This window comes from Physella acuta, unplaced genomic scaffold (assembly GCF_028476545.2).
Source record: "Physella acuta isolate Inbredline_101_S28 unplaced genomic scaffold, ASM2847654v3 ptg000372l, whole genome shotgun sequence".
NCBI lineage: Eukaryota > Metazoa > Mollusca > Gastropoda > Physidae > Physella > Physella acuta.
The window spans coordinates 116756-143249 of record NW_026731891.1 but is presented as its reverse complement, the minus strand read 5'-3'; the positions used below and the strand labels follow the sequence as shown (position 1 = coordinate 143249).

Here is a 26494-nt window from a genome sequence, read left to right as displayed (position 1 = left end):
GAGGGTTTGCCTGAACTTGTTTGCATTACTTGCAGCTATGTCGCCAGGTCACTGACCTGTTTATTTGGGGCAAGGACGAGTCCATCTAACTCTGTTATGTGACGTCAGCTGACTTGGCTTCATAGGTTGTTTTCTGCTTACCCCCGAACCAGTGGCGTAGCTACCGTAAAGCTAGCGTAAGCAAGGCATAGGGGTCCAACGCACATAGGGACTACTTAATTCAGCGGTCAAATTGCACAGGCGTATCAGCCGGTCGTGTAACCTGGTGCGCCCCTGGCTCCCCCATGAGCACTACATCTCCATCCACTAGGAATACGGAGGGCTACTAAAATCGATTACTAAATAGAATAAGGAGTGTCCTCTAGTGCATATGTAGTAGTAACGGTTGGCCGCCCCGAGTTATCCAGTGGCTACCTGAGTGCAAAGGATCCGTTGATTGTGCGTCCTGCAGAGTCACTGGTACTACTTGAATCAACTGTCAAATTGCAGCTGGGTTACACCAGGCTATCTATGGTAGTGTAACTGGTCACTCCGACGACGCTCTTGACACCTAAGCGGTCGAAGAAACGTATGCAACCTCAATATTACGGAGTATGATTAACGTAAACTCATTTCTTTCATACGGCACGCCCACGGGCGTCTGATCAATAGTGTGAATCATGCCCCCACAACAAGGATCCGGAAAAAATTGCAGTTTATATTTTTAAAATCTCAGTTTTAGAAAAAGAAGGTCACACGACTAAAAATACACAATTGGTAACGCGTTGATAAAAAAGCCTTACAAATTGTTTTGTTACCCTGGTATTTGGGATCACTGCGACGCGGACGGGTACGCTAGTTAGTTTAAACATTCTTTAACATTCCACGGGAAGGAGATTTTGATATCTATGATGATTTTTTTTAAATTTTATTAAGATGATCTTAATTTGTTATAAAGATATGCCCATTGTGTCTGTAGCTTGGCTATCCAAAGTATCGAACATACAGAAATAGTTAAAACAGATCATGAAAAACTCAGATCAAAATAAATCATGAGCAATTTTTTAAATAATTGTGTTTTGTTAGTTGGGTCACAAGGTCTGGTGTTCCCCTGATGCGTTTATTAAATGTGTCAACCCCATCGCCCTTGAATCTTGAAATTCTAAAGGGCAAAATGCCGAGAAAATTCGACGATTTGTCATGTATTCTCATCCTTTGAATAAGGCACTGAAGCGGGAGCAATTCAGTACACATGTCGTGGAGGACATGTTGCCGTAATTGTGGTGGTCTGAAAAACACGATGTGTCATTCGAATTTATTCAGGATATAGTGACCATGGCCCCGGTACCTGCATTTGGTGATTCAAATCGAGAAGTATCAATACAATGTAATACTAGCCAAAATGATTTTGACACTGTGCTAATACAGAAAGACGAACCGGTCAGCAACAATGGATCACAATCTGACAACTTCGTACAGTTTGACAGGGATTGGGACTTTGAACATTGTACCAGTATTCCACACTTCTTCAAGGTCCAACGTGAGGCTGAATATGCAGGCAAGTCAAAAAAAAAACACTGGTCGTTAAAAACAGTGAGGATCATCGTTGGGCGGTGCTACAACTCAACACGCCTGGTCGAACGGGTACAAGCCCCATGCAACCACTTGTCAACAGAGGCACAAGAAATCTGTTGACAGCGCCCCAAAACCTATTGAAGCCAACTGTGAGAAAGTGACTTAAGCAAAAGTTAAGACTAGCCCAGGCAAGATTCCAGAGACGGATCCAGTCAGTCCAGTGAGGAATAAGGAGAACATGATATGGTCGGGAAGTGGAGATGCCTCAAAATTCCAGGATTCATTTGTGTTATTTGTGAATATCAATGTTAAAGCTCTATGTAGACAATAATAATAATGTGCAATGATTTTAATTAGTACTTAGAGTTAGTTTGATAGCAATGTATCTATGTACATGTTTTTTTTTTGTCAAAAAGGGGGAGATAGATATAATAAAAAATATGTATGTGTTATATGTTAAGGCTAGTCTCAAGAGAAAAAGAGGGATTTTATATTATGTCTTAATAGTGATTGTTATGTATCATGTATTATTCATATCATGGTTACGTCCTTTGAGTGTTCATTTTGTCATCCGTGATGTGTAGTTGATGTGTACATGTAGTCAGTTAACGAAAGCTAGAGTCAGAGACAGGACGTGTCGTCTGTGTTTTGTGTATATAAGAATAAAGTACTACTAGAGTTAACTCAAAGAGCTGTGTCTATTTAAGTAATGTACCAAATAGTAAATCTTTTCAAGTTACAAAAACGATTTATTAAGTATTTCAAATTGTTTACAAACTGCTTCCCGAAAAATTATTATGTCTTTGTTTCTTTTCTTTCCCGCTTCTGTCTGTATTATAAAAGCGATCAGATGAGCAATTAGATTTTTCAGCCAAGTCTCGACGACTTAAACTATGCTTAAGAGACTCTTCACTTATATCTCCCATACAAAAAAAGAAGGTAAAATATATCAGTCATGTCGTAGATAGATGAGCCTTCATTGACCAACAGTTAAGTGCAAACGCCAACCTTAAGATAGGCGCCTTCATTAACCAACTGCAGGTAGGGTAAGCTACCGTCTCACGTAGGGGGCATGGAGATGATAACAAAAAGAGCGAATCGTCACTAAAAAAAATTTTTACAGGTTCTTTTGACTGTATTCATTGATCAATTTATGTTTAAACATTGATCAATTTATGTTTAAACATTGATCAATTTATGTTTAAACATTGATCAATTTATGTTTAAACATTGATCAATTTATGTTTAAACATTGATCAATTTATGTTTAAACATTGATCAATTTATGTTTAAACATTGATCAATTTATGTTTAAACATTGATCAATTTATGTTTAAACATTGATCAATTTATGTTTAAACATTGATCAATTTATGTTTAAACATTGATCAATTTATGTTTAAACATTGATCAATTTATGTTTAAACATTGATCAATTTATGTTTAAACATTGATCAATTTATGTTTAAACATTGATCAATTTATGTTTAAACATTGATCAATTTATGTTTAAACATTGATCAATTTATGTTTAAACATTGATCAATTTATGTTTAAACATTGATCAATTTATGTTTAAATTATCAAATGGTTTTCAGAATGTTTTATTCTTAACTAAATTGGCTATTATTATGTAATTTATCCAAATTTTTTGTACAAATGATACATTTTTGTTTAAGGATTTGCTGTTCTAATTTCATTTTTTAAAAGTTAAAATTATCTAAGTTTGAATATTAAAAAATCTTTGCTTACCTGCATTTGAGAACAGTGCGGTTTTCAGTGTACTCCAATATGGAATGTGTTGATTGCAAAGATTGCCGTGATGCCTCCTTATGTGATTCATAGTTTTCTTTCATGCATTTTGTTCTGTTTTTCGAAATTAGTGAAGTGCTAATATCTTCATTTAAATCATAATTTTGATTGTTTTCAGGAAATGGCGCCGATAAGACATTTGAAAACGCATTAGTCAAAGTATGCGTAACCCTGCTACACATTTCTTTCTCCTCACGCTGAACAAGTGGCATACTGAGTAGGTTTTTTCTGGAGGAGATCCGTCTTTCTGATGCGTTGGCCTTTTTAAAAAAAGAGTCAAGAGTATGCGAGAAAATTTAGCTTTTAATAAATGGGGGCAGCAATATATTTTAAAACAGATCCAAAAACCATTTAAGATAAGTATGTTACTAGATTCCTAGTATTCATGGGCACGTCCAAGTAATCGTTCATTTGCAAGACGAATCGGCGCATCTTGGAGACACATAACATTAATGATAAGAAATTTGTCTGTACATATTTCAAATGGTGGATTATGCATCTAAAATATTATTGAAGAACTTAACATCTAGCAGTGCCTGGCCAGCTAGTATAGGATAAGGCAAAGAAATAAACTGGTATTTTTTAAAGTATATTTACCTTGAGCCGACTTGACATTACGGGCGATGCTAGTGGATGTGTAGGCCTAGTGTTGCGTTCACTTATTTACTGTTAATGTTAAACTCTTTCTGTCACTTTAATTCACTAACTCGTTACACTCTTAACTTAACCGAACATAATTTATTCTAAATGTCACAATTTAATGTTTTGTTACTTTCGCTTAATTTTCGTCAATGCTTTTCTTTTCGCGGATCTTTACCAATTTTCCACGTTTCCTTCTGTCAAAGAAGGTTTTTTTTACCTACCTTTTTCAGAAAGTATAGGGAAAGAGTTAGGTAAGTCACTAAATGGCTTCGATGCATAATCAGCTGCAACATTTTTTCGGGTGTTTATTTTCCACGAACTGTTAAAATCCGGCAACTCATATCTCATATTTTGCTCGTATGTCAAAGCAAATTTTAGCTCGCTTGACAGCTCGCGTCTAAGAAAATCTCGTGTCTCGACGTACATATGTATCTATCTATCTATCTATCTATCTATCTATCTATCTATCTATCTATCTATCTATCTATCTATCTTTCTATATATATATATATATATATATATATATATGTGTAACACTGCCTCAATGGGGATGCTTATTACAGAGGCGTAGCGACCCTTCCCGGCGCCAGGGGACAAACTTTTCGATTTGCACCCCCCCCCCCCCCCCGAACGAAATGAAATTTATATAATTTAGATAGAAAATATATACTTTTAACAGTGTCCGCCTCCTCCCCCCCCCCCCCCAAGAAAGTCTACCGCCCCCCCCCCCCGAAAATTTCTAGTGCCCCCCCCACCCCCCCCCCCCCCCGGAGAAAAAAGTCTGGAAGAAACACTGCCCCCTCAACCTTTCAATTTATTTTTCCAACCCATTTTGGCGCCCCCTAAGGTCGGCGCCCGGGGACATATGTCCCCCCCCCCCGCTACGCTACTGGCTTATTACCCATTGAGGTGTTGTGTTTAAAAGGGCTGACCCTGAGATATAGCACACAATGGAACGACGTTGTTGTTTTCAACTACTGGATTTATTGACATTAACATCTAAGCCAACCGGCTATGTAGACAGTAGAAACTTAGAACACAGTAGAAAGATTGTAGAAAACACTGTAGAAAGATTGTAGAAAACACTGTAGAAAGATTGTAGAAAACACTGTAGAAAGATTGTAGAAAACACAGTAGAAAGATTGTAGAAAACACTGTAGAAAACACTGTAGAAAACAAACTGTAGCCATTCATTAGGTCTACATGATCTACTTATCATAGACAACGGCACTGTCGAAGGTATGAACCACCCAGAGTCCCAGAGGTCACATGAAATGGGGGGACAAGGGTAAAAATCGCTCACCGAAGAACAATTATATATATATATATATATAATATATATAAAGCTCAATTCTGATTGTAACATGTAATAAGTTTGTCGTGGACATACTTGGATGGATTTAAGTGTTAGATTATTATCGTGCTCATAGTCTAAATTTATGAGTTAAAAAATAAATTACTATTGAAAGTGTTGGGAAATAATTTTCATTTTTCAAACTGATAGTAATAATTGTCGGCATGTTCATTAAACACATTTTTTTTAAAAAATATCATCTTTTACAAAAATTCTAATTATGTCTGAAAATTATTTATATTTAGTCCTTTAGCACTTACTTCCCTTTGATAAATTAGGAAAACACAATTACTTCCCTTTATAAAACATTGCATTAGTGGAAAAGAATTTACTTTTTATTACTTTGTTTTGGTGTTAGGAAAAAAATAATTACATAATTAGCGGGGATTGATCAAGTGCAAATGTTGTAGGTATTTTACGGTTAAGCTTGGAGTATTATAACTGTTCATTAAATTGAAACAGTCGCGTCCGCTGGCGCCCCACCAGGGTTCAATTTGGCGCTCTGGGCTATCCTGTGAGCGCTATGGTGCATAATTTCGCTTTAAACAGTGCGATAGAGTATGGATAAGAAAGGTTACTATAATCTTTAAGTGAATCGAATCCGGGCGTCCTCTGGTGCCCAGACAGGGTGCTATTTTGGGCCCCGGGCCTCCCGTGTTCGGTTTGGCGCCTACGTTCGTTTAAGTGAGTGCAAAAGACTATGAATAAGTTGGGGTACTAAAGTCGTTTATTAAGCTGAAACAGGCGATTCCGCCCCGGGCTAGACTGTGAGCACTTTGCGTTTATGTACGCGTTAGTGTTTTCTTTGGGTTTAGGTTGGGTTTGCGTTAGTGGTTGCGTTTTGGTTCGTTTTTGTTCTTTCTTTTTTCGTTTTCGTTTTTGTTTTTTCTTTGGGTTTGTATTTGTGTTTGTGGTTGGTTTTGCGTTTGGATTTGGTTTGTTTTCGTTTTTTGTGTTCGTATTGGTGTTTGTGGTTGGGTTTGTTGTTAGGTTTTTGTTTTCTTTTGTATTTGTAATTGTGTTACCGTTATGTTTGCGTTTTGTTGTTTAGGTTTTGGTTGGTTGTGGTTTGGGTGGGCAATGCCGGGTTTATGATGATTAATAAACACACAGGTAATGATCTTTAACAGAAAGGTTTTCACAGAAGCCAGAGCAGGGCTGGGACGGCTAGTATATATATATATATATATATATATATATATATATATATATATATATATATATATATATATATATATATGTGTGTGTGTGTGTGTGTTTGTAACACTGCCTCAGTAGGGATGATATCACCCACTGAGGTGTAGTGTTTAAAAGGGCTGACCCTGAGAGATAATACACAACGAAATGACGTTTTTGTTGTTAGATCTTGGCTTCATTGCAAATCCGTATACGGCTAATACATGAATGTCAAAGCCATAAACGGCAAATTGCCCTAAAACAAATATAAACAACAATAGGTTACATCTCTGAAGATACTATCACATGTAGGCTAACATAAATACTCGGGTGTCATAAAATAGGTTACGCCAGTATTCAATACTGCCTACAAATATTATAATGAAACCTACTTAACCTAACTAGACCGCAACATGCAGCACTAGTATGATAAAAACAGTAATATAAAATATAATGTACAATACCTTCATTAGGTTTACATAACCATTTTAACCTAAGCAACTGCACCATCCATGTCCTTAGCAGCCTGGGGTTTGAATGACACGGACACAGGCACAACTACCCAGAGTCCCAGATGTCACATGATATGGGAACACGGGGAACAGCGCTCACAGATGAGCATAAAAAATACATTAACAATTTCAGTACAGTAGTAGTGACATAGTCCTAACGTCTCAAATATTATTCCATTTAAAATGGTAGAGGCTCCAGTGTTGGCTCTGGTCACCACTTGATGGGCCAGTGTTGGCCCTGGTCACCACTTGATGTGCTAGTGTTGGCTCTGGTCACCACTTGATGGGCCAGTGTTGGCCCTGGTCACCACTTGATGTGCTAGTGTTGGCATCGGTCACCACTTGATGTGGTAGTGTTGGCATTGGTCACCACTTGATGTGCTAGTTTTGGCCCTGGTCACCACTTGATGGGCTAGTGTTGTCATTGGTCACCACTTGATGTGCTAGTGTTGGCATTGGTCACCACTTGATGTGCTAGTTTTGGCCCTGGTCACCACTTGATGTACTAGTGTTGGCATTGATCACCACTTGATGTGCTAGTTTTGGCCCTGGTCACCACTTGATGTGCTAGTGTTGGCCCTGGTCACCACTTGATGGGCCAGTGTTGGCATTGGTCACCACTTGATGTGCTAGTGTTGGCCCTGGTCACCACTTGATGTGCTAGTTTTGGCCCTGGTCACCACTTGATGGGCCAGTGTTGGCATTGGTCACCACTTGATGTGTTAGTGTTGGCCCTGGTCACCACTTGATGTGCTAGTTTTGGCCCTGGTCACCACTTGATGTACTAGTGTTGGCATTGATCACCACTTGATGTGCTAGTTTTGGCCCTGGTCACCACTTGATGTGCTAGTGTTGGCCCTGGTCACCACTTGATGGGCCAGTGTTGGCATTGGTCACCACTTGATGTGCTAGTTTTGGCCCTGGTCACCACTTGATGTGCTAGTTTTGGCCCTGGTCACCACTTGATGTGCTAGTGTTGGCATTGGTCACCACTTGATGTGCTAGTTTTGGCCCTGGTCACCACTTGATGTGCTAGTGTTGGCATTGGTAACCACTTGATGGGCCAGTGTTGGCCATAAAGGTTTTTTAAACATTGCAATGCATAGTAATGGTTATTTTTAGAATGGCAAACTGATGCAGCTGTTAATACGTGTTGTAAACGTAGACACTACTAGACTAGTACAAAAATGCTTAATTGCTGCATGAATAGAAATCTTGTGATTTACATAGATGTGCCGACCAAAAATATTTGTTTCACAAATATCATTGTTTAAAACTTTGAGTTTAAAAAGTTTCCAAAAAGGCGCCACTTTGCTGAAAATGGCCAGAGGGGGAGCGGCCGCTCCCCCTGCTCCCCCCCCCCTGCGTACGCTACTGACCCTAACCCGGGGGGCACTTGAAATTTTCGGGGGGGGGGCGGTAGACTTTCTTCGGGGGGGGGGGGGGGGGGGCGGACACTGTTAAAAATAAAAGTATATATTTTCTATATAAATTATATAAATTTCATTTCGTTTCGGGGGGGGGGGGGGGGGCGGTAGATTTTTTTCGGCCGAAGAGATGCCTGGAAGAAACTCTGCTGAGGTGTGACGTCATTTTAGTGGGTTCTGGCTTTTTGTGACGTGTGACGCAGGGGTGGGGGGGGGAGGTAAAAATCGTCAAAAAAAGCTTGGCGTCATTTATGGATAACCCCTTACAAGACAAAGACTGCGCAAACGTTCTATCCTACATAAACGTCACATTCTTGCTTAACGCATCATAACATACACACAAGATTGCAAAATTATGTTTTTTCCGACTAAGGGAGGTGTAAAACGTCGAGATTTGCAAAAATCTCGATTTTTTTTTTTGCACGATTACAATACTTCCTCTATACGAGAAAGTAAAAAAAAAAACAAGTATAGGATGGGCTGCATTGTGTCCCTTAGAAATGGCAAACTGTCAGCGTGTCCTCTGGCGCTCACATTGTCATGTGACCCAAAGTATGCAGGGCTCCTTGTCACTATCAACACTTAGGAACCTTTATTTAATTTGATGAGTGACTTACATCTGTTTTTAACAAGTGGCGTAGCGAGGTCGGGTGTCACCCGGTGCGGCACTTAATGGTGTCGCCCCCCAGAGGCGTAGCGACCCTTCCTGGGGACAAACTTTCAATTTTCGATTTGCACCCCCCCCCCCCTCAAATATTTCTCTATATATTTTTACTATTTTTTGCCTTGGTGTCACCCCCCTAAATGGTGTCACCCGGTGCGGTCTGCACCCCCTCCGCTACGCCTCTGTTTTTAATGCAATATGCATCTCTTATTGCAACAGTGAAAGCGATAAGGGCGGACAAAAAAATTAGGTCAGAAATCTAAAAATATATCATTGGTAACAGTTGAATGTTTCCATACCTAGTGTCATAAATTCATCTCAGATGGCAGAAAAGCACTACACTACACTTACAGGTATGCTAGTGAATAATAAAGATTGATTCAAAGTAAAAATAAACTGCTTCAGGCTTGAAATTGTTTTACTAATTATGGTTCTTTGGGTTGCAAATTAACCACTTTTCCCAATGTATATTATATGAATATTTAAAATTAATAATAATTTTTAATACAAATGATGCAGTGTAAATGTAAATTGAATGATATCATGAGTTTCCTTGAAATGAATTTCCTTTCCTCTGATATCACATCATTACCTTTTGTATTCAGACATTTACTATTACAGTGTGTTTTGCTTTTGCAATGTCCATGAACAAAGCACTAGGACAGTAATTGCTAGCGGATTCTTCTTCTTCTTCGTTCTTAATTATTAGTGTTGAAGGGGATCGAGATTTATCTGCTTTTGCCGACTCGACCACACCTCCAACACAATTAAGCATTACGTGTCGACTGGTTATGGGCCATTAAGGCCATTGACTCCGATTTCAGCCTGCTTTTCTTTTTGGATTTGCTTCCATAGCCTTTGTCCAACCAAGAACAATCTATAAGGCAGCAGTTGTTTTAATTTTGGAGTTGTCTCTCCTAGAAGAGTGGCTGTCCCCAGCTAACGAGCCTCATCTGCCCGAGGGTTCGAACTCGAGACTTTTTCGGTTTTGCAACCATGAGCTTTACCGACTCGACCACGCCGACCCCGCTAGCGGATTCAAATCTGTTTATATATCTCAAACAGTAAAAACAGTTATGTTTAACATGAGCGCTTATTTCAAAACTTTTCAACACCCTAAAAGTGTCATTTTTGAAAGATTAAATCTGTAAATGTAGTTCAAGTAAGTACACATGCACATATGCTATGCACATGCACACATAATCTCCATAATCTCAATACATATACATAAAGAGTTGACTTAATTTTTGAAGACTAAAAAAATCATTATTAAATATTTATGTGGTTCTCACATGTTAATGAAATGATCAAGGGAAATAAATTGCTCTAAAAACCACAGACACACAAATTTCATTGAACAGGGGTTAGCTTGAGCCAATTGCGAATGATGTTTGTTTCTTCAAGTCTGGCATTAATGACTGCACGTGTATCCAGGGGGTGTTTGCCTCTAAGGTCAAGGTGATGTCCTCCTTCTGGAATTTGTATGGCGATCAGGGAGTCTGAAAGTGTCTGCATCACACCTCCACTTGACCACGGGTCATAAAGTCCATTGCTGTGGGTGGTTTTATTTATTTTTTAAAAATTGTATTATAACATTAAAAAGGAGTTAATTATAAGATACGGCAACAGATCTAGGTGAATAGAACTAGAAATCTTTCCTAGAGGACTCAAAAAGAAATGGCGGGAATATAACATCAAAGACTGATGGGTAGGTTAAGACTGGGTGAGATGTGGGAGGGATCTAAGTTCTAGGGAATCAGGATGTTTTAATTGTCCCAATGTGTTGCTAGTCAGTTGAGTGTATCTTACAACGTTTAGTAACTCTACTTTAAAGAATACAATACCCGAAAAGTTGATTCAGACATTTGTTTTGGCTCATCCAATTCATATAGCACACAATTGCATTATCAAGTGAAGCCACCTTCTTCCAAATATTAATATATATGTCTCCCTTACCCCGCCCAATTCTAGATCAGCATATATGTGAATACAATTTAATAAAGAAGCTAGCTTTAAGGTATGTGTAATTAACTATAAGACAGGCAGAAAGTTTTTTATTATCTCAGTTTTATATTTTATTTATATTTTTTGGGTCACCTTTGAGCCATTTTAGAACAAAAGATTATCAAGTTAAATAGAAATTACCTGAAAATTATATTAGTTGCCGTCTTCAATTCTTTAGCCCAGTACTCTAAAGCTACCCAGTTTTCTCGTGGACGGACTTTGAATTGGCTATAACAGTTATCGCTCACTTGTTGGAGGTCCCATGGAATATTACAAAACATGTTTGTTCCATTGCTACATATAGGCATCACCATTTCAGTACATCTCTAGGATACAATACCAAATAGGTGGTAGTAAGAACAGTTGGAAACATCAAAACAATTTCTCGATTGATCAATGCTTCCTCTTAATTTTATGCAATGCTACATTTTCTTAGCTATGAAAACATTCACTTAACACTCCAAACATTTTATATTTGATAAATAAAAGTTTCATGGTTGTTAAAGTCTGGGGTTTGAGTGGGGATAAACTCCTGCTGTTGATAAATAAAAGTTTCATGGTTGTTAAAGTCTGGGGTTTGAGTGGGGATAAACTCCTGCTGTTGATAAATAAAAGTTTCAAGGTTGTTAAAGTCTGGGGTTTGAGTGGGGATAAACTCCTGCTGTTGATAAATAAAAGTTTCAAGGTTGTTAAAGTCTGGGGTTTGAGTGGGGATAAACTCCTGCTGTTGATAAATAAAAGTTTCAAGGTTGTTAAAGTCTGGGTTTTGAGTGGGGATAAACTCCTGCTGTTGATAAATAAAAGTTTCAAGGTTGTTAAAGTCTGGGTTTTGAGTGGGGATAAACTCCTGCTGTTGATAAATAAAAGTTTCAAGGTTGTTAAAGTCTGGGGTTTGAGTGGGGATAAACTCCTGCTGTTGATAAATAAAAGTTTCAAGGTTGTTAAAGTCTGGGTTTTGAGTGGGGATAAACTCCTGCTGTTGATAAATAAAAGTTTCATGCTTCAAAGCAGCTAAAACAACATGGGAGGCAACTGTCATGAGTTAATGTCCTAAATGATTGGGTTATAAGTCCTACACGATTGGGTTATAAGTCCTACATGATTGGGTTATAAGTCCTACACGATTGGGTTATAAGTCCTACATGATTGGGTTATAAGTCCTACATGATTGGGTTATAAGTCCTACATGATTGGGTTATAAGTCCTACATGATTGACGTAAAGATGGACGCCACAGATTGCTACACTCTGTGAGAGAAGTCCTCACACCTAATTGGTCAGCTACCACACATCCTTAATCTGGGCAGCCCCAGACAATAAGGTCCCACATTCTGCCTGCTCTAAGGGGTGATTTCAGACAAAATTAATGAACAGACTGAAAAACTGCACCAACAAATAATAAGCATAATAAATATGACTGTCACCCTCACAGTCGAAGACAAAATGGTAATATATTTTTTTTACTTTGTATTGATGCTGTCAAGAAGAAGCCTTGAAAGAAACTTTGTACACATGTTCTGTACACATGTTCTGTACACATGTTCTGTACACATGTTCTGTACACATGTTCTGTACACATGTTCTGTGGGGTGAAAATACAGGACCTATTCTACAACACATACCCTTATAGTAGGTCTAAGACATCAGAAAATACAGGACTTATCCTATAACATATGCCTTATAGTAGGTCTAAGACATCAGAAAATACAGGACCTATCCTACAACACATGCCCTTTATATAAAACAAATTGTGGTATAGAATCTGACCCAGAATGGTTGAATACAGATGTAAAATTGAGTGGTGGATCTAGGAGGACTTAATATGATTGTTGAATTTAAACGATAGAAGAAAAGTGCACCAAGTTTTTATGATTAAAAAGTCATCATTCCAACTAGATAATTTGATAAAATTTATAAAGTTTAAACCTGATACTGCCAGCCTTTGTATCCCAGCGATCCTGTGCTATCAGTACTTGTCCAGTTGACACATTTTGTGCTGCCTGTGTAGTTGAAGTAAAGGTTGCTCACCTTGGACAATGCTACAAGCAGTGGTTTCCCTTGCAATGGTTCATTGAGAAAACTGCAGGCCACCTACAGAAAAAAGTTTTATGCAACTAACAAAATGATTCATTGAGAAAACTGCATGCCACCTACAGAAAAAAGTTTTATGCAACTAACAAAATGATTCATTGAGACAACTGCAGGCCACCTACAGAAAAAAGTTTTATGCAACTAACAAAATGATTCATTGAGAAAACTGCAGGCCACTAGTCAGATGGGCTATCAGCTCTTCTACAACCTTTTGTAGTTCAGAACTTGCGGTCACATTTAGCAAGTGATTTGCAGGTGCTTTTCATTACAATAACTTTATCAGGATACAAGGGTACATTGACATACAAGTGCCCTGCACGAGATTTTTGAGATACAAGCAGTCGAAAGAGAAATTTTTGCATTAAATTATGAGCAAAACTGAGGTACGAGTAACGGGATCCGCAGGGTTTACAGTTCATGGCAAATCACACTTGAAAAAGTTGCAGCACAATATGCACTGTAGCTATTTAATGGCTTTGCCTAAATAATATGCGTAACATTCTCAAAGGGAGGAAGAATCAAATCACCTTCACAGATTTTGTTTTTAATGACCTTCACATAAAAATGAGTAAAGTATGTGAAAAAGGCAGAGACTACTGAAGAGAAAAGCAGGCACAAAAATGAAGCAAATTATCAAGTGGCATTTAAGTTCAACTCCATTCAATGAATTTTAATGAAGTAGGACTTATAACCCAATCATGTGGGACTTTTCTTTAATGAAAGTCTCAGATTTCCTCAAGGCAAGCTGGAACGGATTAATGGCATTTGATGTCATTTCAATGGAAAAACTGCTTTGAGTTATGAACCAATTGACATATGTGCAATGTTACAGAACGAATTAAACTCGTATCTCAAGGTACTACTGTAAATATTCTTGAAAACATTAAGGGCATGGGCTGTACCAACTTCCTTATTTCTGAGTCTAAAGATATAATACTTGGCTAATAGTTAAAACTCAAAGGGTTAAGCATAAAAATATTTTTAAATTTTTTAAATCCTCCATTGCCATGGTGATGTTGGCCATATTGGATTTTATTGAAGATTTTTAAATGGAAATTATTCAAAAACAGTTTGTACAAATTTCATGAAAACTTAATATAGTCTGGAGACACGTGTTTAAGACTTCTGATAGATTACATTTTCAAAAATGAAGATACTTTTTTTTTTTTATTTTTTTTTCCTTACATCACTGTAAAAATTTCATTATTTCGTCCAATTTGTTGTCTATTTCAACAATAAAAAAAATATATATATTTCCAAAAGTGTTCTATCAGTTTTATTTGAACATATATACAGCGTAACTAGAGCAAATTTAGTTCAGTTCTGATAATTATTAACAAAACTATTTTAACAATTGTACAAAAAAAACAACATCAAACTGAGAAAAACGCAAAAAAAAAACAACAAAAAGTTGCAAAAAAAGAAAATTTACAGCTGTATGTCACTAAAATTGACCACATAGCCAGAAGTATGGTGCTACTGAATGAATTCCTTCAGAGCTTGTTCAGCTGCTGTTTCTTTTTTCTGGTGCTCTTTACTTTTACCTAAAGCTGTTTCAGGCTGTTGTCAAGGCCTCTTCTTTGGCGTCCTTCACTTAGTCTTCGACTATGGTTTCCTTCTTTTGACAGTAGTGCCATAGAATGAATGGGCCAAAAATTGAATACTGCTATCGCAGAAATAGCAGCATATTTTGTATCGTCTCATGTCTATAGCCAATGATGCTAAGACGATGTCTGTTTATTGTAAATGGCCTTGTTCTGGATTCTTTTGCAGTTGTATACTTACTGTTTACAACATTTTTACAACTGCTACACCATGCTTTAAGCAAACCCTTTACACTTTTTTCATCAATAGTAGCCACTATATCACAGTTACACTCTGGCAAGGAAATTTACTGATAAAATCAAGAAGCAAATCACTGTCAACAATAATTCTGCATGTCTGTGGTTTACAATTAGCACTACCAGTACTAGATGTAGCATTGCTTTCTTCTGTCTGTAAAAACTGAGTCTTACATTTCCACAGTTTCTTAGTAAATGTGCATATTGCATCTGCATTAGTGCTTGTCTAAATAGTGCTAGATTGAGTAAGGTAGCTGCAATCAGTTGCATTCAGAAGTGACTTGCTATAGACTTTACTTAGATGTGTGAATCTATTTTTAGCGAGTGTTTGGTTCTACCCATAATCGAAAAAGAAACAAATTTAACCCTCTCACTGTTTATGATATCTCACACAAATTAATCTAAACTGTAAATAGTATATTTAATTGAAATAATATGTTAAAATAATGTATGTATTTCACAGAAACTTAGAGAAACAAAATTAAACCAGGCCAAACTTCGCAACGCGCTGAAACACAAAGGGAATGTTTATTTCCGAAGCGAAACGACCAATCGCTAACTAGCTTCCGCCATTGAATGCCAATGAAAACATTGAGGTCAAAGATTTGCGTACCAGAAAAATCCGACTGAGTAAAATAAACAACTTTATGACGTAGACAAATAATCACATTAAAATAAGTATTTTGATTGGTCCTTTAATTTTAGAACAAATAAAAAAAGGTCACTGCCTTTCCATTGAATGATATGAAACACAGTAGGCTTCCGCGAAGCCTAATAGTATTTTTCTAGGTCAAAAAATGGCTATTTTTACCAAAAAAAAATTAAACAAATGACGCTGTACACATTACTTTGAACCAGGTTTTTCATAAATAAATAATGCTTTTAGGGTCATAACAATGTCATTTTTTTATTCAACGATGGTTATTCTGTATAGATCAAGTAAAAGTGGGAACAAATTTGGTGGATTTATGAGGAAAAGTACACCCGCCATGCCCTTAAATCAGTACCTTAACAGGCCAAGCAGGCAACTGGGCCAAGAAATCAGCAGGATATGGATAGTTGACCATTGCAAAGTTGACATACATATCATTTAGAAATTCCACAAAAGGAATAAGATCATACTTGGACTTGAGGGGTGTACAAAGGCCAAATGTGCTCGTGATGAAATCATAACCTCCTACTGAAAAATGAAAATAGTAGTTTATAAAACTAAAAAATATATTAGGACGATTTCTTGAAATAAATTTTAATGTGTTTGATAAACTACTAACCCGAAGAAGCAATCATATCTATCGTGTTGTAGGATTGATGAATGTTGTCTACACAAGTTGCAGAGGCCTGTAGCCAAGTTGCGCTAGTTGTGTCATAAAAAGCATTGCAAGGTGTCATGTTGGTGAACTGCCAAATTGGAGCTGATGCAGCAAGCGCACTGTCAAATTATGAACATTCATTGGACATTTAATGCAACAGGTGTTGGTGTTAGAGTTAGGTCCCCAGCTTTTAGTGTAAGAGTTAGGTCCCCTGCTTTCTATGTAGAGTTAGGTCCCCTGCTTTCTGTGTAGAGTTAGGTCCCCTGCTTTCTGTGTAGAGTTAGGTCCCCAATTGGTAGTGTTCAAACTCAAACTTTAAAAAAATATCTATTCCTTCACCAACTTGAATTTTTGTTTATTTTAATATATTGACATCTGATGTTGAGTGGAGATTTACAAGGAACCCTAAATTTTACATCACATTTTGCATGGGAATGTATAATGGATACTCACATAACTTTGTTTAGAACAATGAAGGATTTTTTGTCAAATGGTGTATAATTGTTGAAGGGGGTATAAATGTAGATGTATAAACTTTTTACTACCTTGTTTACAAATTATACAAGAAGTGTTATCATGCCAAAAATAGAAACTCCATATGTCTTAGTGAAAAAAACATTGCCTGTCTGCGTGTGTTAACACAATCACTAGTAAACACTATTTTAGTTCAATTGAAGTCATTTCTTATATGAGTATTAGGTCCTATATTAAGGTATCTTAGTTCAATTAAAGTCATTTCTTATATGAGTATTAGGTCCTATACTAAGGTCCTAAGTTCAATTGAAGTCATTTCTTATATGAGTATTAGGTCGTATACTAAGGTATCTTAGTTCAATTGAAGTCATTTCTTATATGAGTATTAGGTCCTATACTAAGGTATCTTAGTTCAATTGAAGTCATTTCTTATATGAGTATTAGGTCCTATACTAAGGTATCTTAGTTCAATTGAAGTCATTTCTTATATGAGTATTAGGTCCTATACTAAGGTATCTTAGTTCAATTGAAGTCATTTCTTATATGAGTATTAGGTCCTATACTAAGGTATCTTAGTTCAATTGAAGTCATTTCTTATATGAGTATTAGGTCCTATACTAAGGTATCTATCAACTTGTGAGCAACGTCTGGCAACTTTATTTCATGGATGCTACTATCATACCTCCAGACACAAATAAATGCATTGCATAATTTTTTATTTAATTTTTAAAAATGGGTTTTTAGTGGAGCACATTTTAAACCTGAACAGCCAGTTCAATTATGAACAATATTGGTCCATATGCCAGAGACATCCATGATTAAATCTTGAAATTTAAGTTTGCTAATGTTAAGTGACAAAACACTTTTTTTTAAATCTATTCTTAACCTGCCGTTATTGTTACAATCATTTTGGTCTCAGCAAATTTAAAAAACAATTGTTTCTCTTAATTACTATTTAAATAATGTAATCTAAAGAATGATATAGATATAAAATAAATATTGTCAAAGTTAAGATTATAAATACTAAAAAACAGCGATAAAACGAACACTGGAAACCATAACATATAATATATCCATATCCATATTTTCCATATTTTATATACTATTGACCGGCTTACTAGATTGAAATACTATTTCAGCAGACATGAATACTTAAAACATGTTTATTTCAGATTCATTGATTTGTTATCGCCTAATGGATAACCCTTGCAATTAAATAAGGTAAATTACTAAATTAGGAAATAGGTTAATTTCAAATTAAGTGAGATAGTTTAATATGTATTATTATGAATGTTCTGAGTATAGAGTGGTGCGAGTTAATATTGGTGCACATGTATGTTGAACGAATGAAGATGTGACACAATGGTGAGATAGTGACTTAGAAGATGGAAAGAACGTTGTTGCTATAGGATGAAAGCAAGGAGTTAGAGGCTAGGTATTGAAGAAGTAGGTTTGGGTTATGCTGATATTAGCAATGTTGAAAAAAGACTAAAGTAGGAAGATTTAGTTTTCTCTTCAATATATCGTCATGTCTGTGACCAAGTGCTGACTTATAGGTTAGCGGATATTGGTAGAGGTAATTGGTATTAAGTAGGTTTAACCCTCTCACAGCGAACCCCAACAATAAATATATATATATATATATATATATATATATATATATATATATATATATATATATATATATATATATACACACAACTTTTACCCTAGCCCAAAAATATTTATTGCGGGGGAGCCTTTTTCTCTAGTGCCATCACTACTTTATTTCTAATTTCTCAAAAAACTTTTAGAATTGGACTATTTTATGTCATAATATCTAAATGCATCTATGTTTTCCATTTTCCATAAAAGATTTACATTCTTACCAAACTACCATGTTGGGATATTTTATCCTAAGCCATAAAATGTTGGCACCATACAAGAATCACATTCTTACCCAACTACCACGTTGGGATATTTTATCCTAAGCCATGCAGCTAGCATGCCACCATAAGAACCACCGAATGCAACAACTGAGCTATTGGCAGCGCCTGGAAGATTTGTCTTCAAGTAATTGATCAGTTCAACGAAATCTGCCAAAGCCTGCTCAGATGTTAAGTAGTTCAAATTGGAAACATTCTGAAATATAACATTAATCCTAATTAGGGGGAGTGTGTGGACATGACACCACTCAGAAAATGTTTCATTTTCTTCAAATTGAAATTTTAAACTCCTGACAAAAAAAATTGAGGTGGCAATTAAGCTGTTACAGCAGCAAAAGCAAATTAAAATTTTATTGCTTAATTTATAATGCATGCAATTAAGCTTAATCCCACTTTATGAGATAATTAAAGTGAAGCCCTGTTAAAAAATAACAACAGCATTAAAAATTCACCTGGTAAGTTTCTGGTCCGAAGGGTAATGACTCTCCATAATAGCGATGCTCTGCAAACACAAGTAATGCCTTAAAGTCAGCAGCAATGTCCCACATAAATCCCTGAAATTTAAAGATTTAGCTATGCAGGAATTCCTCAATTCATATATTATAGCTGGTAAGACATACAATTATGTTTATAATAGTAAGTCATTTCTGTTTAACACTAACCAAAACCTAAAGACAAATCCTGATCAAAAGATACAACACTTGGTAAAACACAAAACATACTATTAGAAATCCCTAACCTTTAGTGAAACCCAATCTAAAAGAATTGAACAGATACATTTTACATAAATCCACTGTCACAAATTTAATACTTAAACAAGACATTATTTCATCCAACAAGTTTTTAAAAGCATTATCTAATGTTATAATTTCTTACTGTATTACAAACAACCATTATTGAACTTTGAACACACACTATATCATTTCTTACTGTATTGTTACAGAACCAGTCTATGTCTCCTTCATTTCCAGTATAAAAAAATATGGGTCCGTTATTTCTGTTCCAAAACTGATCAGCTAGAAGATATCTTTGTTTAAATTTCTGCATAGTGGCAAATCCTAAATGATCAAGCTGCAACAATTTCAGTTTTAATTTTTAATATAGAAAAAATTGAAATTAAAAACACAAATTCTGAGAGGATAAACAGATGTATCAACTACAGATAATTGTATTTTTATGCTATACAAATTATTGGATCAGTCTCTAAAAGTATCTTGTCCTAGTGTGTAGGATACACTTCCATTTCCGTGATTTACAATTAATTTACTTCCATTCTAGTGATAATAGAAACAGTAACTTTTCCATAATTATTTGATGATTATTTAGGGAGTTATCTGACTTCACTTTATAAATCTTTGTATTTGTGGCTCACTAATAATGCAAATATATGTACAGTTCAACGCAAAATTTTAGATGAATTTATGTAAACAATTTTACAATTAAAAAATAAAACAGACTAAGAGAATATATATATATATATATATAAAGATATATATATATAAAGATATATATATATATATATATATATATATATATATATATATATATATATATATATATATATATATAAAGCAAAATAAATAAAAAAATAATATATATATATATATATAGCTCAATTCTGTATGTGGCGGACTATGTGTAATATTCTTTAAGTGTTTATTATCTAAATTAATAACTAAAAATTAATATTGATCGTTTTGTATAATAAGTTTAATTTTCCAAACTTATCATTTTAATTAACGTCAAGTGAAATGAACAAAATCAAAGAAAATGTATCACCCTTCACAAAAATTCTAATAGTGTCAAAAAATTACTTCCCTTAGTCCCTTAGCATGAAATACTTTCCTTGATATACCACAAAAAAAAATTACTTCCCTTAGTCCTTTACCACCTATTACTTTCCTTGAAAAGACACCAAAAAAAAATGTACTTCCTTAGACCCATCAGTGGAAAAAAATACTTCTTATTAGCTTGTTTTGATGATGGAAAAAACATAATTAAATAATTAGCATGTATTGACAAGCTGCAATATGGTAGATAAAACAGAGGTATTTTAAATACTACCTTTTATTTATTTTATATATTAAATGCACTTTTTACTAATTATTATGTTTAATCAATAACAGTTTAGTAGCCGTTCCTAAATATCCTCTATCGTAACTTTTATCTTTCTTTTGCAAATGAGATGGAGTATTATTGTTGTTCACTAAATTGAATTTTGCGCCCCAGGCTAGGCTAGGTTACTATAGCCCTTAACTAAATCGAATCCAGGGCATCCTCTGGTGTCCCGACAGGGTGCTATTTGGCCTTCCAGTCAGCACTATGGCGCTTACGTTCATTAAAGTGGGCGCAATAGACTATGGATAAGTTGGGATATTTACTAAGTTGAATCAGGCATATGCGCCAGCGCCCAGGCAAGGTGCGATTTGGCACCCCGGGCTATGCTGTGAGCACTATGCATTTATGTTTGCATTTTAAGTTTGTGTTTATGTTCTGCGTTATTGTTTGCATTATTGGAAGCAAATCCAAAAAGAAAAGCAGGCTGAAATCATAGTCAATGGCCTCAATGGCGCAAAACCAGTTGACTAGTATACTTAATAGTGTTTGAAAGGGGTCGGTAAAGCTCATGGTTGCTAAACCGAAGCAAAGTCTCAAGTTGGATCACTTCCAACACTAAAAATTAACAAAGAAGAAAAAGATATATATAATATACACCTATATATATAATATATAAAGACCTATATGTATACATATATATATATAGCATATGTATATACATATATAATATCTAGGCCTATATATATACATATATAATATCTAGGCCTATATATATATATATAAATTCTATATATATATAATATATAGGCTTATATATTATATATATAGGCTTATATATATTATATATATATATATATTATATATATATATATATTATATATATATATATATATATATATATTATATATATATATATATATATATATATATATATTATATATATATATATATATATATTATATATATATATATATATATATATATATATATATATATATATATATATATATATATATATATATATATATATATATATATATATATATATATATATATATATAGGCTTATATATTATTTATATACACCTATATATATATATATATATATATATATATATATATATATATATATATAGGCTTATATATTATTTATATACACCTATATATATATATATATATATATATATATATATATATATATATATATATATATATATATATATATATATATATATATATATATATATTTATATTTATATATATATTTATATATATATATATATATACACACCTATATATATATATATATATATATACATATATATATATATATATACTAGCAGAGCCGGCATTAGGAACACGCGGGGCCTAGTGCCAACCCTCCGCGCGGGGGCCTGCTTTTTTCCATTATATAAATAGCCTATATATATATATAAATATATATATATATATATATATATATATATATATATATAAATTTTAAAAAAATATATATATATTATACGTGCACATATAATAACAGATAAATGTTTTGGAGTTTATAAGCTATTGCCTAACTTCTCACTATAAAAACAGATGTTTACCTCTCCCGCGTTTTACCCAACGTTCTTAATTGTTTTTTTCTTGCTAAGATATTAAATCACTTTTGACAGTTATGTAATCCATACCAAAAATCTCTAGGAAATTCAATGACATGCCAAAAAATTAGGACAATAAAGTTGTTTTAATTGTTTGTTGATGACCAATAGTTAATATAAAAGTAAAGCGTTTTAGGTGTATTTAAAAAAGAGACTGTACCGTTAGTAACTTAGTAAGCGCAGAATTTTAGACAAATGTTAATATCAACAAAACAAGAGTAATTAATTAAAAGTTAAAACAAATAGAAAAATATAGCTTTTGGACTTAGCTCGAATCGTGAATTAACACTGGTTATGAATCGTGAAAACCCACTCTATGTTTATGGATATCCAAAAGAAATAATTCTCAAATGTAATCACTGACACTCAGTGTAGGGTGGAGCTTTGGGGTGGGTGGCTGCTGGTGGGATGAACTAAAGGATAACTGCGTATTTAAATCTATGCCAAACCCTAAGAAAAAAAATCTCCAAGTTCGAGTATTACTTTACTACTACGTTACTGGATCTCTGACCGAAGAAGGTTTGTGTTTGTAGACAGAGTTTCTCAGAGTTTCTTCCAGGCATCTCTTCGGGGGGGGGGGGGGGGGCGGACCGAAGAAAGTCTACCGCCTCCCGAATGAGATGGATTTTATATAGTAAACATACACTTTTACTAGTGTCCGCCCCGCGAAAAATGTTGACCGCCCCCCCCCCCCCCCCCCCCCCCCCGAAAATTTCAAGTGCCCCCAGGAGAAATGCCGTGAATGCCGGTATCTTAGACGTGTGAGAAATTAGGACAACTTTACAATAAAGCGAACTCGGTCCGAGGTATCAAAACAGTATGGACTTCAAAATTTGTTTAGAATCCATACAATATTTTAAACCAATCATCATTATGCTCCAAACTATTGTAAAGGATATCCTACAATTAAAAAAATGTGCGTTTATTAATGACTACCATATCACTGCCCCTCAACGATGCCCATTCCTACATAAAAGTTGTCCGACTTGGACAATTCGATGACTATATTATGTCAGCACCATTGAAAACGATTGTATATAACAATTTGAATGAATTCGGTAAATTAATAATTATGTTTGGGAACTTATGAATCTTAAAGATGACACAACATAACAACACTTTTACTTTCTTCCAAAAAAAAAAAAATAATAATAATAAATCACCCTGTTGGATGCCCCCCCCCTCCCGATATGGATTCCCCCCCCCCCTATGCCCGCCAGTGAATGTTAATTTTGTTATACCAAGACAAGTAGGCCTACATATACGACACCTACCTTCAACAAGAAAGTTAGGACTAGCGTTCACTAACTGTCTACTACAAGCATCCCGTCTGTTCACTACAAAACTTCATCGGCCCGCATACAATAAGGTATCTGATTATGGGATTTCCAAATTTTCCTCCCTGGTCAGGTCGGGAGCTAATTCTAGTCCACCCATCTCCAGTCACCAGCAACAATTGTTTAAGTTTACAAATTAATACAGATAACAGTGACGATGCTGAAGCGCGGGGCTCCTTCAGGCGCGGGGCCTGGGGCGGCCGCCCCGTTCACCGCCCCCAAACGCCGGCTCTGTATACTAGCGTATCCGTAAAATATATTAGTATTGTAATACTAATAGGATATGGTCAGTGTATTGTAGCATGTCTTTTTTTATTTACTTACAAGTTCAAAAATTAAATTATTATTATTAATGTGCTACTATAAAGTATGAAGATGTACCTGTTGGTCATAATAATAAGTTCTGTAAGTGTATGGTTCTTGTAGTGGCAGAAGTTTCTTGGCACTTGAAACAGTGTGACCAAAGTGCAAAGATTCAACATTTGTAAAGATCACAACAAGTTCACAAATTAGAAAACAATACTTCAATGAAAATTCCATGGTGGTGTGAGAAGAAATATAGGCCTATCTTTATTCTTTAGTGGTTATGGCTGTGATGAATATTATTAATATTCTGTAAAAAAAACATTATTAATATTATTTTTTTTATTATTATATATTATAATTATATATTATATTATATAAATAATTGGTAATCTATCGTTTTGGGTACGTAAAATCGCCCGCGGCTATTTATGTACGAAAACGATACCTCATTGTCAAGGCTTTAATAGAGGTATATTGTCATATGTTTGTGTCAAATATTATAGATAAATGAATAATAAAACTAAATCAATGGCTAAATATATCAATATAGGCCAGAAATTAACTTTAAACAGCAGTGTCTGAGAGCAAGATTTGCTATATAAACAGCAGCCATTTGTAAAATAGAGTGGCTTCCCCCTGAATCTTGCGCTATAAGCTTGTAAAAATAAAACTTAGACAAGATGGCTGCTAGAGTAAATGAGCATGGTTGCATCTGTTGGAAACATCGCTAGTCTTCATTTATTACGGAAAAGTTTTAATTCAATTGTTTAAAAATAGGTACATAAATGAAACAAGGAAACATTTTTGTATTTAAAAAAACATAAATCCTCCTCAAAATGTGAAATAATTATTAAAATTTAAGGAGTCACCTGTTTTTCACATTACAAGTCGCTGGCGATTTTACGTACCTAAAACGATAGATTACCAAATAAATTATTAATTATAGTTAGGCCTAGGCCTATTTAAATTTATAATTATAGGCCTAGCCCTATAGCATATAGGCCCTATACTATAGGCCTAGGTACTAAAACGAAAGATTACCACTACGACCTTTATTTTTAATAACCATACATATAGTGATATACATACATATTACATACATACTATGATTATGATACTTAGTAATTTCACTAATCACTAATGTGTAGTAACTTACAAATTACAACGGACCATGGAGATAACATTAATAACAATGTTTTCAGTCGGCTTGGGAGTCATGTGATGTTTTGTCACGTGATATGCCTTTGTGGTTGAATGCACATAACCGAAATCACATGATATTAACATGCGCAGCCATCATGACGCCCTATCATAGCACCGGTTTTCGCTATGTATTTTATAGTGCTTGTCCTAAGGTTTTTTTTTTTAACCTGCCACCCGCAGCACAGCAAAAATATTTAAAGAAACTCGAATTATTCAGGAACCTTTTTTATGTTTTGTGACCAGCTCAACACGAACTAAATGCCAACACGGACAAAAGGCCAACATTGACAAAACGCCAGCACGAACTAAAGGCCAATACGAACTAAAGGCAGTGGCGTAGCGAGGTCGGGTGTCACCCGGTGCGGCACTTAATGGTGTCACCCCCCCCCCCCCCCCAGAGGCATAGAGACCCTTCCCAGGGACAAAATTTCAAATTTTCGATTTGCACCCCCCCCCCCCTCAAACTTTCGATTTGCACCCCCCCCCCTCAAGTTTTCGATTTGCACCCCCCCCCTCAAACTTTCGATTTGCACCCCCCCCCTCGAGTTTTTCTCTATATATTTTGCTATTTTTTGCCTTGGTGTCACCCCCCTAAATGGTGTAACCCGGTGCGGTCCGCACCCCCCGCCCCCCCCCCCTCGCTACGCCCCTGACTAAAGGCCAACACGAACTAAAGGCCAACACGAACTAAAGGCCAACATGGACAAAAGGTCGACAAGATAAAATGCCGACAAGACAAAGCCGACAGCTAACGTTACATAACGATAAAGCTATATAACAACAAAGAAAAACAAGTTAATTAAAAAAGTCTAGTGACATTTATGCGCAATTTCCTTATGTTATCTAAAAATAGCTCTGACGTATAATGCCGGGGTGCATTCAAGCTAGAAGAACGATCGGTTTGTAGGTGTTTATGTAATTTTAAAATTTGTGACCGAACGAGAGGATATTTTTGAAAACTTTCTTCGGCAATATTGTTCTAAATTATGGCAGGAATCGATTGGTACATGTTTCAAGTCGCTAAGTGGTCTGGTTGCCGAGATATTGGCCAAAAACTGAATTTTTTCGAGGTTTTTTGGCTTTTCCGGGAAATACATGAAAGAAACCCGGAATTTTTATGGCCTATGCTCATTCTTGTAACTTGCTTAACATAATTGCTTTTGGAACTA

The 26494-nt window shown here is 35.3% G+C and overlaps 2 protein-coding genes across 7 annotated transcripts in view; both read right to left on the bottom strand.

Moving 5' to 3' along the window:
- Nucleotides 1-8391, bottom strand: part of LOC131941747 (proton-coupled amino acid transporter 2) — a 61857-nt gene extending 53466 nt beyond the window's left edge. For all 3 annotated transcript variants that reach the window (XM_059301215.1, XM_059301218.1, XM_059301216.1), the window contains exons 1-2: nucleotides 7003-8391; nucleotides 3307-3626 (exon numbers count right to left, since the gene is read on the bottom strand). In XM_059301215.1, coding sequence (XP_059157198.1) covers nucleotides 3307-3626; nucleotides 7003-7008 — 326 coding nt within the window. In that variant the 5' untranslated portion in view covers nucleotides 7009-8391. The remainder of the gene's footprint in view (nucleotides 1-3306; nucleotides 3627-7002) is intronic.
- Nucleotides 8392-10402: 2011 nt separating this feature from the next.
- On the bottom strand, nucleotides 10403-25402 carry LOC131941743 (lysosomal Pro-X carboxypeptidase). Of its 4 annotated transcripts, none has more exons than XM_059301205.1 (10): nucleotides 25279-25402; nucleotides 24198-24429; nucleotides 19716-19856; nucleotides 19238-19339; nucleotides 18800-18981; nucleotides 16348-16505; nucleotides 16084-16256; nucleotides 13071-13235; nucleotides 11287-11471; nucleotides 10403-10693 (listed from the first exon to the last, which is right to left on the bottom strand). In XM_059301205.1, exons 2-10 carry the CDS (start codon nucleotides 24354-24356, stop codon nucleotides 10492-10494), a joined length of 1467 nt encoding a protein of 488 aa, XP_059157188.1. In that variant the 5' UTR covers nucleotides 24357-24429; nucleotides 25279-25402; the 3' UTR covers nucleotides 10403-10491. The 4 variants fall into 4 exon arrangements, with proteins under 4 accessions (XP_059157188.1, XP_059157190.1, XP_059157189.1 ...); XM_059301207.1 differs by having other exon boundaries at nucleotides 16084-16253; XM_059301206.1 differs by lacking the exon at nucleotides 25279-25402 and adding an exon at nucleotides 24686-24766.
- Nucleotides 25403-26494: the final 1092 nt, after the last annotated feature.